At 34.7% G+C, this 17,911-nt stretch overlaps 1 protein-coding gene across 4 annotated transcripts in view; it reads right to left on the bottom strand.

Moving 5' to 3' along the window:
- Positions 1 to 17,911, bottom strand: part of LOC128989105 (coronin-7-like) — a 42,807-nt gene that overhangs the window by 17,434 nt on the left and 7,462 nt on the right. For 2 of the 4 annotated variants that reach the window (XM_054410967.1, XM_054410968.1), the window contains exons 4-12: positions 17,396 to 17,582; positions 16,504 to 16,595; positions 15,935 to 16,060; positions 14,955 to 15,037; positions 12,948 to 13,040; positions 7,846 to 8,008; positions 4,460 to 4,600; positions 1,195 to 1,653; positions 286 to 516 (exon numbers count right to left, since the gene is read on the bottom strand). In XM_054410967.1, the coding sequence (XP_054266942.1) occupies positions 286 to 516; positions 1,195 to 1,653; positions 4,460 to 4,600; positions 7,846 to 8,008; positions 12,948 to 13,040; positions 14,955 to 15,037; positions 15,935 to 16,060; positions 16,504 to 16,595; positions 17,396 to 17,582 (1,575 nt within the window). The remainder of the gene's footprint in view (positions 1 to 285; positions 517 to 1,194; positions 1,654 to 4,459; positions 4,601 to 7,845; positions 8,009 to 12,947; positions 13,041 to 14,954; positions 15,038 to 15,934; positions 16,061 to 16,503; positions 16,596 to 17,395; positions 17,583 to 17,911) is intronic. The other 2 variants (XM_054410969.1, XM_054410970.1) reach the window with 2 other exon arrangements.

Here is a 17,911-nt window from a genome sequence, read left to right as displayed (position 1 = left end):
AATAGATCACAGATTTTTAGTAAAATGTTACCAATCATTGTATTTTTTAAGATGGGTTGAAAATAAATTTCGAAACAACCGCAGCAAACAATTTTGTAGCATTACATAAGCAATTTACTAATGTCAAGCAGCTTGTTTTGTTTCTGCCAATAAGACAGCCAGAGGGGTATCAGACCGAGTACACCAGATTATAAAGGGTCACACTATCGAGGGACAACTGAATTGTTTTTTCCACAAACAATAGTATTGTATTTCAGTAGCCAACACATTTGTCCTGTAACTTACTTGTGAAGGTGCAGTGGTCGCAGTAGGTGTCGGTGTCGGTGTAGGTGTCGGCGTAGGGGTAGGGGTAGGGGTAGTCACTGTATGTGGAGGGCTGCCGTTGCTAGCTCCGTTGACAGCCGGCGCAGGAGAAGGAGCTGAGGGTACTGAGAACACTCTGTCTAACTCACTGGCGCTATTGGAGTTGTCCAAGTTTAACTTGGGAGGTGTGAACGGCTTGGGTCCCAATCTTGGCTGCAATCGCACAAATCACAAATCAAACAATGCGATCAGTTATACAGTAACAAAAATTGTGACACTGAGTATATCTTGGAAATAGTACATTACCATAGTAAACAGTACATTTTACATAATTTAAACCCACTAAACATACAAAATTACCAACATTACGATTCCAACACAATACAATTGAAATGTGATAAACTGTTCGATGAAACAATGAAAACAATTTAGTTTTAGATTTAAATTTAAATGAAATTTCCAAAGAATTAAACCTTTAGGAATTCATTAAAGGGAAATAAATTAAAATTGAATGTAATGTTTTGACATTGTACATAAATAATAAATTTCTGAAGTAAAAGAAATATATTGATGAAATCTAAAATTATTTGAAATCCTACTCACTCAACTTAAAAATTCCTTTATAACAAGGATTTATAAATTCAACTGTTTAACATTGAACCAAAAAACTAAAAAACTTTGCACTACAGATACACATACATATCAAAATTCAAATCCATCAACAAAAAACACTTGAACAGGCAGTGCTGAAAAAAAGAACAATCAAGGACAAACTAGCAAAATAATGGTGAGAACATGCTGAGACAAAAACAATCCAAAATAAAAATTACTAAAAACAGCTAAAAAAACCAAAACGGTGCGGATCCATGAAGGCACACGACAGCGAGTCACCTTGTACGTGGTTGGAATGTTAATGTTCGGAGAGTGAGTGCTGAGTGCATTGGTGGTGGAGGGTTTGTCAGTTGCAACGGTGAGAGGAGCAGATGTGGTTATTACAGAGTTTGTCCTAGGTCTGGCCACGGGCTTCTGCACCGGCACATCATCGCTCTCTGACAGCGAGTTGGTCCTTCTAGGCAAAGGTTTCGGAGGAGTTACATTCTCCGACTTGTTCCCGTTTTGAATTATCTTTTCGCTATCTTCATTATCATTTTGTTCCTTGATCAACTCGACATTTTTGTTTTTCTGTTCGTTTGTCTCGTTGTTATCCTTCTCGAATAGATTCCTAGCGGCTGCGATGTTGTTGCGGTATGGTTTCTGAGCTGTTTCCATTGTTTTGATTGGTTGTGGTTTTTGATTTTGGTTTTTCTCTAGCAACAACTGACCCACTGCTGCTAGTGGTCCTCGATGAACCTGTTTTTAAATTTTAAAACTTTATGACATGAAATCAAATTTATGAAAAATATGGTTACACAGCTGATTTTTACTATGAGAATTTTCCAGTCAAAGACAACACTGATTTCATTTAGTAATACAGATTGTACTAATTTGAACTCCGTAAGGAGTGATTTCTTACAAAATAATGTATGTATAAAAGTTGAACCAAAGGACCCATATAGTACTGGTTAGCCTCCAGACTTTGATGGAGCTAGTTAAGAAATAAATATTTGTGGTAAAAAAGTACACTAAGTAAAAAGTCACAACACAATATTATAATTAGGTCCTATTTAGGACATTCCAAATACATACTGAAAGGTCCACAATTTCCATATAGGAGTCAGTGTTCAATTTTGTACATATTACACAAAACGCATACAAATTTTACTTTTGTGTAAAAAAAACTTGCATTCTATTATTACATGTACTTAAGGACTGTTCACACCGGCGTAGCCTGACGTATTAATACTTTTTCGAAATACGTAGCTTACGTAGCTCTTAATGTTATTTATAGAGACTGTTCACATCAGCGTATTAATACGTGAGCTACGGAAGCTACGGCGCTGCCGCTACGCCGGCTAGCTACGCGTAGCTCGCATCGCCGAATACGCGCATGCGCACTAGCACTCTTGGCTGTCACCGCTACCCTCCCTCCACCCCATAATTAATTTATAAGCGGTAAATTTTGGACTATAACACAAAAATTCACTATCACTTAAAAAATCTTAAATCACATGAATATATCACATTCAAATTAGACATAACAACCTTAAGAAAACTTTATATGATAAATAGAATAACACTTCATCATACGAGTACCTAGTGTCCACTAACATTTTGCTTGTAAATCTCCTTATCAAAAAAGTTGTCTCTCTTAATATGGTTTATTATGGATCTTATAGTGGGCTTAATACCTCCTTCTTCGTATTTTACCCACAATGTGGGATTGACAGCGTCACTTTACACGATTACTAATTAAAGAAAAACAATATTTACGACTATTTACATACTTCCGGCAGGCTACAGGTTTCTTAAATCATCCCTTAAATACTCTGAGATATCGTAATAGGCCCGGCTCTTGATGAAAGTGGTTAACACTGCCTCAAATGTTCTCAAGTCCAACAACTGGCTGATATTTATAAAACATTAATGAATTATTTCTAGACATATACCTACGTCTTACTTAACCATAGAACATTTTATTATGTAATCCTTGGATGAGCAAAATTATTGCATGTTTTCTGGTAATATTTATTTTTTATTATAATATAGCGCGAATCTTATAGTCTACTATATACGACCTAAAATTAGGGTGAAACATTTTTGTCAACATTAATCAACAGACTTTTAACATGGTACTATAAAAGCTGCAATTGAACCGTGGCAATCTTAACTGAAATTCATAAAATGCTAATAAAAGTAAACAATAAAATTAGCAAATCTAAAATAATATAATAAAATAAACAAACAACAGCCGGTTCACCGGCTACGTAGCCGTCAGACGTAGCTGCGGTGTGAACAGTGCACGGGCGACGTATTAATACACCAAATACGTCTGCATACGTCTGGCTACGCCGGTGTGAACAGGCCTTAAGCTTTTATCCTAAATCCCCAACACTTGTTATGTACACTGCTTTTTGTTGAGTAATTGTTAGAAAGCTGGTTTAAATTTACAAACACCAACTACCTATATTATACCTGATATATTAGATATTAGTAATATAGATCTAATATTAATATTTCAAGATTCAAGATCTTTATTTGTCATTAAGCAATACAAGTATTACAATAGACATCGTCAAAGTTGTTTTTTTTTTTAATAATACATACAGTTAATTTCCTGTTAGAGTAGGCCTAACAGCAAGAATGCACCAAGTGAGTAGCGATCACTCTTTAAAATATAACAGTTAAACATAATTAACTCTAAAATAAATAAATTAACAATTTACATGTCAATGATCAAAAATAAAATCTGTAAATATTTTTATTAGATTTTGAAGTGTAAGTTGAAATACAGCTTTTATTTTCATATGTAGCTATTTAAATTTAGATATATTGTATACTGTAAACACTGAATCACCTTGTAACTATGTATAACAAATGACGTGTCCTATTTCTTTTATAAAGATCAATGGAAATAAATATTTCTTATTCTTATCCTGTGTCTTGTATACACATAGGTTTACACTTCCACCCTTCCCGGATGGGCGACAAGTATATTAGCTTAATTTTTGGGTGTAGAAGGACGGTGACGGATATACTGCACACAATGGTTATAGATGTTAAAGCGGATAAATCTGCCGAATCTTTAGACAGGCAGGTTGGTGTTTGTACAGTATCCAGCTGGTTTGAGTTACTTTCCCGCGTTATAACCTTGAACATGTCATACTACCTTTCCAACGCAAAACAATATATTTTCCTGTGAAAATCTTTCTGCAACATCTTTGTTTTATTCAAATTTACCATAAATCAGCAGATATCTTTTTAAATAAAATATTGACCAATAAATAACATTTATATTGGGTTTAAATAACCTAACATTATGATGTAAAGGCGAGTTGCAGTTATATTCACCAATTTTTAGATATCCACGGGTGAATCAAAAGAAATATAGGTATGCACTAAGAAGTAATTTTTAATATTTGTATATGTATAAAAAAGTGACAAAATTTAAATGAATTGTTTGTTTGAAAAAGTTTTTATATGTTCTAGGTTCTAGACCATGTAATCCTCTGGGAAAGGTTGGCACATATTGATTTTGAAATACAGTGATAGCACCAACCTGCACAAGCTGTTTGTTGTTGGGGTCCAAGGATATTTTAGCCAGCTGAGTGTCGGCACCTTGTAACCAGTTTGCCGGAGTCATAAACGATTCTGCAGCTGCCGTCTCTGGGAACAGGTCTCCGTGGAAATCACGGTAGGACTGGAAACCAAACATACAATAAAGAATTTTTTTTTTATTAAATAATAATTATGTTTTTTTCTTATCCATGTCAGTTTCTGATTATGAAGAATAATTTACAGTAAAGTAAATTTTTTGGAATCTGGCGTCCTTGAAATTGAATCCTGAGGTGTTGCTCATACAGGGTGATTGATAGGTGTGCCATAAGTGCCTATAAGTGTGCCAGCTGTTTTATTCGAAAACTATAAGAGATATCAAAACAAGTTAAAAGGTAAGTGCCTTGGATTTTTTATTTTAAAAATTGTAGTGAGGTTGAAAAAAATATTTTAGCAGCCATTTTTCCAATATGGTCGCCAACTTTGATTTTTCTTATGGAACACCCTGTATTTGATGATGTATTCTGGTAGAAAATGTAATTTTAAGTAGGGGTGTGCGAATAGTGATTTTCAACCTCGAGCCGAGCCTAGCTGAGCTTTTCAAAAAATTTTCGAGCTCGAGCTTTTTCGAGCCGAGCTTTTCCTAGTGCCACCTTATCTAAATTATTAAACTTTTTTTCTTAAAACAGTGCATAATAATAATGTTCAGTCAATTTTTAAATAAAGACAATGTTATTTTAATACATACAGTATGTTTAAAAACATTGAGAACTGTCAAGACACCAAATAGTAGATAATCACGATAAGCACTTAACTAAATTAAGATGCAAGAAATAAAAGGATATCGATTGAAGGGCTGACGAGATATGCAGTGCAGACAGAGACAATCAGATTGTCTTTCATAACAGAGCAGCAACTCGACATTGAATGACGATAAAACAACTAGCAAGTCGATTACATAATGTATATTGTAACTACTATGAATATCTAATTCTATTTTGTATAAATAAATACAAAATAAATTTAAAAACACATGATTATTCTTGTTGTTTTCATTACACAAAATATTTTTGTTTCATGAATTGTATTAATCAAAAAAAGAGAACATGGTTGGTTTGAATCCAAAAAGGTGGAGAGACAAGTAAAAAGTAAACTTATATATTTAAAAAATATAATTGACATATAGAGGAAATAGACCAAAATTAATAGAATAACACACAAAGTAAACAAGAAATGAAATAAAGAACACGATGATTTAATACTGTCACTCAATTTTGTTATCAAGAAGGGTCGGCGAACTAATCAATAAATAGCCAAAACCAGTTTCCTCCCCTTCACACAGTCTCACCGCCCCCTCCCCCCATTAAGCCGGGAGGCCCAACACTTTGTCCTTGAAACACCCTAGCCTCTGAAACAATAAACCCTTACACCCTCGTTGCTGTTTTGACAACAGGTTTATAAATGTGATCACTATTTTTCATTTTTCAGAATTAACTATCAATTATTATTATTTGCAAGTTACAAATAGGAAACTACATCACATTATGGTATTCAATGATCCATGTATTATCAAAATTAATAATTCATTACTTATTATGATAATACAAAGCATTCATTACAGCACGCACCACTTATTGATATATATATAATCATCAAAGTAACTGTTACTTTATAAAAAATAAAATAGGTACAAAATTGTGTGGCCAGTCAAACTTTATAAACAAACATTTTATTCTATAAAATATAGATGGTAAATAGGGGTTGGTTTAAAGGAAATAAAATACAAAACAGATTAATTAATTATTTTGATAAACATCAGAAAGGTTATGGGATTGATTGAACTAAAATAACCCAGGGAAACTTATAAGTAGAAAAGTCGTCAACCACAATCTGTTTAATCAGTACGTTGTTAGAGAGAGAGAGAGAGAGAGAGAGAGAGAGAGAGAGAGAGAGAGAGAGAGCAGAGAGAGGGAGAGAGGGGAAGAGAGAGAAAGAGAGATAGCAGATAGGGGCGTTTGATAAGGAATCTGAAAAAGTAAACAAACAAGGAACAACGGCACGACGATACTCGTTTACAGCCTTATTGTGTCGCCCACTACATTTGCACACGTGACCACATTTTGTTTCTTCCTTATCTTTCATCCGTCCCAAAATAGAATTCCTGAAATAGTTTGTTGGTATAATCTCCCCTCCCACACAAGGCGCAGTGCTCAGTGCGCACTGTAGGTTGTCACGGCAACCGTGTGTCGTCATAGCGACGAGCCAATCACGCAATCGCACTGTGTTGTATATTACGATACGGATAGCTGTCAGCTGTGTTAGAAAGACGAAAGACACCGCGATGATAGGTGGTAGTTTGTCACTTTCCTATCTCCTCAAAATTACGATCGATAATCATTGCGTCTTGATTGAGCTGAGGTTTGTGCTTATCAAACCTCGAATGCATGAACAACGTAGAATTGTGATAACATTGTTTTCAATTACGACCCAAATTAAGTGTTTTTTTTTTTTAGTTTTGACAGTATTAAAAGCTCGGCTCGAACTTCGAGCTTTTTCAAAATGCCTCGAGCCGAGCCGAATAATGAAAAGCTCGACCAAAAAGCTCGAAGATTCGAGTACTCGCACACCCCTAATTTTAAGACAATTTTACTCTTGTATTGGAAAAATGGCGGCAAAAATATTTTTTTTTACTTGACTACAATTTTTAAAATAAAAAATTCCAAGGCACTTGCCCTTTAACTTTTGTGATATCTCTTATAGGTTTTTCATAAAACAGCTGGCACACTTATATCAATCACCCTGTATAGAAGCATGAAATAGCTGTAGTTTAGAGTCTGCGGGTCCTCCATATTTTTAGTTCAGGTCGACCCAACCGTTGGCCTCAGAAATCGCTTCAAGCTAGATAAGATTTTCTTATCAAACTTGGCTCGGGTCAAGCCAAACCAAGGTTTTATTTTCACAATCGAAGAGAGTATCTCCAAAGATGGGAAATTGAGAATTGACAAATTTGCCGCAATAGCGCAAGACGTTCACTATTTCACAGTGCAGAAGATTTTCACGTTTTTGCTGTGGAAGATGTTCATGATTTTGCCATGACTGCGACATATGTTCACGATTTCACCAAGACCGCAGAGGATGGTCTAGACATTGCCGTGACCGTGGAAGATGTTCACAATTTTAATTGGATATGTGGCAGATCATGAAGGCTACAATAAAATATGGAAAATATTTTCAAAAATTATTACTTTCACAAGCAATTCATTTTTCAAAATGTTTGACCCAACCCGACCTGAAGTTAAAAATGTTGGGCCCTCAGACCTACAAATTTAATTCTATATTTTGACTCATTTTAATGTTCCATCATGAAATATATGGTGGTTGGTTGCTCACCTTACGAGGGACCTGATAAGTGATAGGGATGACAGTTGAAGAGGTCAATTGTAGAACTCTGTTGACCTCAGCCTGCATCACATTCAGTGCTCGCTTAGGCACCAGACACGCTCCCTTAGTCTGCTCACCAGAGTGACGAATACCTTCCACCAGGTAAGGGTCCCTGTCAGAACATAACGGACAGTTTTTTAAAAAAATGTTCCTCAGAACTATTCAAATGGTGGGCAAAATGCAAAAAACTTTAGCATCACAGCAGCATCAAAAACTATTTAGGCTATGTAGGCGTAAGGGAACTCTGATAATGAGCTCATAGTTCTACTAGTCACCAAGTAAGCCACACTGTCAAATTTAGCACAGTGTTCAAAGTGGCATAGAGCAAGCCAGCCTACTCAGTCGCAGAAGGCGATTCCCGAAATTAAAGGTACAAAATTGCAACATCAAAATTGTTCTTACCCTTTAAAATATTTTTAGTTAACTAAAATTTTGTCTGGATGAAATTACAATCATCTTCTCAAGTAAATTTTACGAGTATAACAAATTGCAATCTTTACCTCTTTATCTTTATCTTTAACCTTTAAAATTTATAATAAATTCATGCATATTTCCACTGTTGACAGACCTATAGTTAACCTCTACTTTGTACCAGCTTTTGATTAAATTACCCCTTTCAAGTCCTATATGTACCTTATTCTTATTGTACCACATTATTTGCTAGAATCTAATTTAATAACTAATCCAATGAAAGTAAATTTTATTAATACATTTTTTACTTAACACCCGTGAATAATAGTAGGCTATTTTAGATCAAATTTATACAAAACCGGCACACTAGAGTGGACATTTTAGAAGAATAGTGAAGAATGTATGATCAATGAATATTATAGCTTTGTTACTGATTAAGATCAGCTGGTTCATTGCCTAAACCATTTTGTATTAAAAAGGATTGTTTTGATGAGGTATAATATAGTTCAGTTGACTTACCTTAGTGCAGGAGCTAACACCTATACTAGGGGCCACGAGGGTCTGCAGTTGGCGGCAGCCAATACAGTAGAACCCCTCATATCCGGCCACCACGGGACCAAGCCCCTGGCCGGATAACGATTTGGCCGGATAAACCAACCTACAGTCTTATGAAAATGACAATTCATACCTAATAATAATAGGTAATCAAAATATGCAGTCAAAAGTATCATTCCAGTCTGTTCTGGTATTAAAAAAAATAAACATGTTTGTAAAAAGAAAAAAAAATTATTTTTTGTAGGTTAAAGTTGTCAAGCAATGAGGCACGTACAGTACAAATATGATGATTCCAGGTAACAAAAGGTATTAAATGGTGGTAAAAATGACAATAAATTGGACTTGGAGATCGTTATAGGACTTAAATGGTACATGAATTTCAACTTTACATTCTTATCAATTTTGTGAAATACAAAAATTGTACTGTACTGTACTAACCCCGCTTTGGAAATAATCAACCAACTGATCAGAGGTTAATCCTACTAGCTCAACTGAGTATAGTGACACAGCAAATAAATGTATAAACAAACAGATAAATAATGAGAACAATTTGTTTGATGACTTGAGCAGTCACAAAGACTAGTGCTTGCATCTAAACGTCTGTAAGCTTTGAGAAAAACATTTTGATATTGGTTTCCTGGAAGGGGCCGGATAATGAGAGGACCGGTAAAACCAAGGCCGGATATGAGGGGTTCTACTGTAGCAAGACTGGACTAGGGTGACATTGCAACATCGAACGTTCACTAATTTTCGGCACTAATTCAAGTATAATAAACAATATTTTCAAATCAGCTAGTATTATTAGATTTGGCAACAGCGCACGGTCCTCATTGGCCACCTCCTTCGAAGTCACTTGGTAAATAGGCTCCTCCCTCAACTGCAGACTCTCTTGAACCGTTGTGTAATCATTTGTTGAAAAACTTGGCTAGGCTATTTATGGCCTTATACTAGGGATGGGCGAGTAGTGTTTTTTTGAGTCGAGTCGAGTCGAGTCGAGTAATTACCCCTAATACTCGAGTATCGAGTCGAGTCGAGTAGTTCATGAGAAAATCAACAATTTTATTTTACGTATATTACATCTTCATTTTTACGAACAAAGCATTTCTCAATTCACCAAAAATAGACCTGGTTAAAAACTTTTATACCATATAAAAAACACAATATGTATGTGTATCAAACTTATATTTTGGTGTTAAAGGTTTATTATTAATTGAAAAAAAATTGCAAAAATATGGAACTAAGTGTTTATTTTAAAATAGACCTACTGTAAAATTTTTGAATCTGACTAAAAGCATGAGATCTAATCAAGTTTCTTCTAATTTATAAATAGGCTTATAAGTATTTATCTAAGTCATTTCTCAGTTTTTGTATTTATTTGAAATTCCATGAAATTGTCTTAGTTAACTCATTAGTTTATAATTTTTTTTGTAATTATGTACCTAGCCTACATCTTGGTCTACAAATACTCTTTGTAAGGTAAGTATTTTCCCCCAAGTGAGAAAAAACTAACTTCCTATATAATGACATTTTCTCACTAATTATATATCTTCAAAATTTGTTTAACTATGAAAAAGTCACCAAGTCTAGCTGAAAACATAATCATAAATGAGGATATTTTTGAAATACAGAATAACTAATCAAACAAAATTTTTAACACTTTTATTTCTCAACTTTTTTTCCTTGAAAATGTCAACAGTGTTTCACTTATTTTTAATAAAGAATATTAATTATAATTGTTTTAAAGAAGTCCAGATGTGTGAACTTGAAGAGCAGACAAGAGACATACGTCACTGCCACAAAAACTCTTCTCTACTGTGAATGAATAAACTGTTTATTGTGTGAAACCCCACCCACCGTCTAACGGGACATGGGGGAGGAAAAGAGAAAGTTTGGCAGAATTTGCCCTTGTTCTAAAGCCTGGTTCACATGCGCTCCCTCACCCTCGGCCTCAGTCGCTTGCAGATTTCCATTACACAAGAGTGTTAATTATTTTGAAATACTGTAAATGTTTGAATTTGACTATGATGAGATGAGATGAGATGAGACTATGAAGTTTCCTTTACTAATTTATAAATAGGCTTAACTTTTTAAGTATTAATCTAAGTCATTTGTCAGTTTTTGTATTTCTTTTTAAAAGCAATTATTGCAGTTATACATTAAAAAAATTACAAACATCTTGGCCTACAAATACATTTTGTGAGGAGAGTCTTTTCTCTAGTGAGTAAAAACGATCGTGGTCAAGGAATGAACTGTGCTAAAACAGCACATTGTCAATGTACAAAAGTATTTTGACTGAAACCCTGGTATTTTTTAAATAGCCTACATTGCATAATAGCCTATGTCGACGTCTGTGGAGAAAAGTATGGCAATAGATAGGTTTTACTTTTAGCCTACAATAAAGATTATGTTTTGGGACTAAAATCTCCAAAAGAGTGCTTTTAACAAACATTTCATAGTTTATTTAGTAACAAAAGTGTTTGACTATGTTCCCGATTATACCAAGAACAAGGTTCGGCAGAGTGGATTCACTGTGAACCGGCCTGCCTGGCCCTTATGCACGACGTCACTATAACCTCCGTGTAGGGGTGTCAACAATGGATCGGAACAATCGAAGTTTTGAACCTGTCTGTAACCTAGTTTTTTATACTTAAATACTCATTATTTATAAACAAACACGTCCTACATATCGGATCTCGAATCACGATATTTATCGATACCCTTTCCACCCACAATAAAACATTAAACGATGTCAAAGCAATCGTCATTTGCTCCATTGAAACACGAAAGTCGATTGGCTGACATGGTAGTGCACTGACGCCTCCTGACCAATGAGAACTGTTGTTACATACTTTTATTGTCAACATTCACCAATCGTTTTAACATTACAAAATCGACACGGACTAAGGCTTATAATATTTAAAAAAAAATAAATTATGTTATAGTATCACTTAAAACTTCACTAAACTCTTTAATCAGGTAGATAGTACAGATCAAAATATGGATCTACTTTTTGGCGCAATATAAAGCAAGCCTAACCATACGACGATGTTAAAGTTTAATGGTTGAATATAATTTTTCTAATGATGCGTATAGTGCAGGGATTAGTAAACTGAAAATTTCAACGTGTTTAGGTTATTTATTTTGTACTAAAAATAAAAATAATACATCTAAATGTCTGACTTATTGATACAGACATTGTTTAGTATAATTAATTTCGCGTTGGCAGGACATTCGCGCGCCGGTTGTCTCTTGAGTTGAGTCTGACATCTTGAAATGTAGATTCGTAGATTGTGTTGTGCAATGCTAAAGCTAAACAATGTCACCGGCACCGTCGCTGTTTTGAACTAGATAGTTTCTAAGTTGGCTATGAAAATTGTTAACCGTGATGACAAAACTAATTCTGTAGCTATACAGTAAATAAATGTTAAAATAAAATATTTATCCCTGTCGGATGTCGGTATCATCGGAATCGACTTTTGACAATCGAGTCTTGGTACCGATACCAATGTCCAAGTATCGGTGGTGTCGATGACGATAATCGCACCATCCCTTTTTACTAGTAGAGCTGTATCGTGACGTAATCGATGCATAGGGATTTTGATGCATGCTGGATCGAATCGGGATTCGATGCATCGCACTCGCACACCTACACCACTGCCTATCACCCAGTGTCAGCTCAGCTGTCGGCGCTGTCGCTGTCAGTGAAATGGATGACACAAGCGATGTCTAGGTTGCCGATTATTAGTAGGCCTAGTATGTCAATATTTAAAGGGGTTAAGGGATTAAATAAAACTCAAACATTTTCCTTTCCTACTATTTATTTGTCAAATATCAATGAAAATAACGAAATCGGCTTAACGTCTACTACTCGACTCACTACTCGACTCGAGTCACTAGTATCTTTAACTACTTGACTCGACTGTCGAGTATTGCCAACTACTCGAGTAATTACTCGACAGTCGAGTACTCGCCCACCCCTACCTTATACCGAGTGTGCCCGAATGACTGGACGGTGTAATTGACTGTTTGACTGTTCTAAGAAAATACAATAGGCTATATAAATGTTAAAATAGCAAATAGATTACCTGTCAATAACTTCCATGTAGGATATGGTTGTGTCTCCCTTCCCGGCCAAAAACAGCATGCATGTGTCCGGATCATACAGAGGTATGAGGATTCTGCAAATTCCATTACATACAATTATTTTGTACATGGTTTAGACTATTATTGCCTCAATATGCAAAGGTTTGGGTGAGAATTACTATTGTTTTTGTCTCATTGCCCATGAAAAGAAATTGTAAGGAATTATTTATTTTGTAAATTAACTTAAAGACAAAGATGGTGGAGGTGAGAGCAAGTGGCTCGATTTACGAGCTGAGTCAAGTTTTAACCCATTGGAGACTTGGTTAATTTTGAGTTCAATAGCATAGCCTTTAGAATCCATTAAAAAATGGCTAATTTGCAGTGTTTCAGTAAAAAATTCATAAAAAATTGGCTTTTTAACTTAATAGATAAAAGTTGTATGTAAATTAATCAAAATAAAATTTCCTATTGTAATAAACATGTTTCAAGTAAAAAATAACAATAATAATTTTTTTTAATCTTTCAAAATGAAAAAAAAATTATATAGCCTAACTTATATTTTTCAAAAGCAATGTCAAAGAATTTAGTATAAATATTTTTTTTTACTATTTCTTGCTTTTATTCTCTTACTTTATTTAATTCCCTACATAAAAAATGTTTAATTTGTAATTATATCTACAATAGTCTATGTTTTACAGCTATTTATGTAAAACACTGTCTACCCTCTCATCACCACTAGGCCTACGCCGCCCGATTCGCCGTCACTTTCACTGTCATTTTCGCACTTAAAGTCTGTCAATCTCACTCGAGAATATGCGATCAAATTAGTTTGGATGGCCCCCCATTTAAATAATAAGTAACTAAGTTATAATGACTTATCACCACTGAAAGTACGAACACAAACAAACACAAAGGTCTGAAAATCAATAATGTAAACAATGACGTCACATCTGTTGCACCATATTGTCAACCGTACAAATGAAAATAACATCCCTTGTCAGTTTCTAATATTACAGAGAGAGTAATATAACGATTTTATTGTAAAACTGTAGACTTATAACAAATAAAACAAATCAGCTGTTAAGTAATGACAACTTTAAATTATGTAATATTTTTACACTTTTTGTTACTTGTTTTCTACTTATTACTTTTAGTTTATTCTTAAATAATCATTTTTTTATTTAAACTATAACTCTTGAGAAACATTTCAATACATAAAACTTAGTAACTACGCAACAATTAATTATTTAAAAAATCAATAATAATGCTATGTCGTCATCACGAGATAGTCTCGTGATGAGGCTTTTGGGCCAACATAACTCATCACGAGACAGTCTCGTGCAAAGTCTCCAATGGGTTAAAGCTTGAGCTTGAGTGATAAAGCACTGAGTCAGAAAATCAAGCTGAGCTTTTATCCTTGAGATATTATCGCTCACTATTTCCCCGTAACAAAAATAAAACTGTTCCTCTGCCAACCTCATCCAGCCATTTTTGAAAATATAGTTTTCTAAACAAGTAAATGGACTTACTTGATAATTGGAATGTCAATAAGTTAAGTTATTGGTATATTTATTTGTATTCTTAGTCCATGACCTTCTGAAGAAAATAAATTTCATTAAATCAAATCAAACTTAGTTATTAGTTACGTAATGCTGGTGTACTGCTCTTCAAACTCACATAACTCAAATTCTATCACCCATAACATCTTACAAGAAGATTTGCCAAACTCTAAGTAGGCCTAAATCATAACATTAAAATGTATTTTTGGAATAATTGAAACTGGTTGATTTATTATATCACAGAAATTCCATAAAAACAAAAGCATGAGACTAGAACCTGAACAAACTCTTATCACTCCAGATGTTGAATTACTAATGTTGACAAAATATTAGCTGATAAATATTTAATGAATGGCAACCAATATTGCTCTTTATGACTAAGAAATCTAATCTTTTTCCGTTATTATTTTAGAACTAAACCATATATACCAAAGAGTAAACTTTTCTTACCCAGTAGAGCTATCCAAAACCAGAACTTTTTCTGGTTGGCTGAAGTTTCTTATATCTCTGATGTAGACTTCTCTCTGCCGAGCCTGCAAAGCATCCAAAAACAATGAGCTCAATTAGGATAAACTGTCAATCACTACAAAGTAACATCAACACTAGTATAAACTTTGTCGAATGAACCCTCTAGGGGTCCGTGGGTCCTCGATGTCTTCTGATCGGGTCAGAGCAAGCTGGGAGTCGGGTAATTTATGTTAGAGGTATGTGAGCGGATTATTTGTGGGGCAAACTGAGCTAAGCTTTAAATTTTGCAACTGCAGGAAGTGAACAATTGAAAAATTACGATTTCACCACAGTCGCGGGAGACGATGATGATGATGTCTCAGTGACTGCCGAAGATGGTCACAATTTAATCATGACCTCGGAAGAAGGTGAAGCTTATCACTTGCCCAGGTAAGGCATTTACGACCCCAACAATTGTTTTTTTTAAGACATCTTCAAAATTTATGTATGATTGCAGAAGATGTTCATGATTTTGCCTTGTATGGAGATGATGTCCTCGATATGACTGGGAGAGATGATGCACAATATTTTAAAAACTCATTACAGCATTACAATGTTACGAATTACGATTATTTTTTTTATCAATACTTTCTAAAGTAACCCAATTTTGGCCCAAGATCCGAAGCCCATAATGTTTGGCCGGACCCAACCCGAAGTTAGAAAGTCTGGCCCACAGACCCCTAGAAACTTCAGCCTAATTTGTGTGCAGAAACACCATCATATGAAACCATTTCAAAATATCTTCTAGGAAACAAATATATTATAATATTATTGGAAGCTTCTTTCTTGGTTTTTGAACCTATTTCTGAAAATGGTCCTATTTTTCAATAGGCAGGCCTACTTAAAGTATTTACACCAAATAATGTCCTAATGAATTTTAAAGCAAAATCCAAGAAACGTAACCGGATGTATGTCTGACTAACCGAGTCAAAGCCAGTTGTCAATATTCGGTTGGTATCTCCCAACCACACCACTCTGGAGTCTTTGATGCTCTGATGACTATTGGTTGTGTGCGTCACTTGGTGTTTAGTGGTTCTGGGATCTATAACCTGCAACAAGGTGGACTCTTAGTTTACCAGGTCAATATATAGCTTGGCAGAGCAGCTAATAGAACAAAATTGGCAAACCAACCAAAGCACAGCAAAGTCTTACTTAATGCCTTAATATTAGGAATAGGCTGGTCCTGAAATTTCAGATAAAGGTATTCTCGATCTTTGAAATAGCATTACATACTAGCCTAATTGGATTTTTGCAAAACGGCTTAACCAATTTTGATTAAAACTTAGTATATTAAGTCCTTTAAACTCTAAACAAAATTTACAACCCCATATAGGCCTAGTCAAAGGATATTAAAATTTTTGTTATTCTACTTATAAAATATCATAGTTACTCCAACCGCCTACCACCATAAGGGTTTTTTGACAAGCTAATGGGAGGATTGTATGTGTCAGTTAGCTGATGCAATTTATTTTGTTTTAATTTCAACACTAACCCTAAGTTGCTTATCTTTGCAGGAAGTCGCCAACAATCTTCCATCAGTTTTCCAACTCACTGCTTGCACTACATCTGTGTGTTCACTGTTACCTAAGGGCAAACAGCAGATATTAATGTATAAAAAACAACAACAATAACAACGGAACAGTACAACAGTGATCATGAGAAAGAAAGCCAATAGAGTAATTCAATTATGTGCATTGAAGTGCTTAGATTTCTTGGCAAAAGACTAACATATGATTTTTATCCGCAACCAAAACGACAAAGATAAAAATATCTTTATTTACCACAGGAAACACACAAATCAACGACAATGTCAATTTTCACCCAGGCGGATATAGTCGTAGTTATGGGTTTCTATACTTCACATCCATAAAAATTCTAAAAATTATATAACTAAAACTAGGCGAAAAAGAAAGTGGAATGACTTATTTCTGAGAGAGCAGTAATTTATCCATTGCATTACTGTAGACAATGTTTAATGTTCCATGTTCCTTGTCCTAAGCCAAACTGTGCTTTACAGTGGTAGGCTACTGTGGTTGAAAACTTACATAGGTAGTGAAAAATAATTTAGAAATACACAATTATTTAAACTATGCCTAATTAAATGAATAATATAGGTAAGATGTCATAATACAATAATTTTGAGATATGAATGATTATCTGTTTTCTCATAACGGTATGAAAGCCGAGAGCCATGTAGTTGTCTCCTTCGCCATTCTGTAGGCTAAGCCGGACGAACAACTTGTACCATGGCAAACAATTCCTGTTTAGCTCATTTTCCAACTGATTTAAATTGTTTATGATAGTTTTGTTTAACCCAACTTTCGGTTTAAAGGGGAGCGGTTAAAAGGGGTTTTTCTGTATTACATTGTTGCTTGTTTACGTACTATACAATTCCTTCTCTGCGGTGACGTCCCACAGGGTGACTGTTGTGAAAGACGAGGTACACAGCAGACAGTTGGCTGTCGGGTGAAAGTTGACGGTCTCCACCCGTCGCTGCTTGTGGGAAAACGTCAACTCGGGGTCAGTCAAGTTCTCTTCCAATCCTTTCTCTGGGATGTGCCATACTTTTACCTGGTGCAACGTAACAAACCAAATCAAATACTTTATAGTCGTGGACATTTTACATGACACTGGCAGTAGGCATAATATAGCATTATTAAGTTCATTTTCTTGATTAAACAAAGTTTTATTTGGATCACTTATAGGCAGCTTTTCTTGATCCAAAAAGTCTCTTATAAAAAGAAATAAATACACACTACATTGTTAACAAATTGCATTAGACTATAGCCTACAGAAACAATCAACTAATAATTAATCAACAAAAGCACAGACAAAATAAAATATACATCTGAATTCATTAACAAGTTGAGATCACAATCAGAACATGCTGATTTTCAATT

This window comes from Macrosteles quadrilineatus, unplaced genomic scaffold, assembly GCF_028750875.1.
Source record: "Macrosteles quadrilineatus isolate MER2022 unplaced genomic scaffold, UCM_ALF_1.0 Scaffold_3__2_contigs__length_128488019, whole genome shotgun sequence".
Classification (NCBI taxonomy): Eukaryota; Metazoa; Arthropoda; class Insecta; order Hemiptera; family Cicadellidae; genus Macrosteles; species Macrosteles quadrilineatus.
The sequence above is the reverse complement of the archived record's forward strand: the minus strand, read 5'-3'. Positions and strand labels throughout refer to the sequence as shown.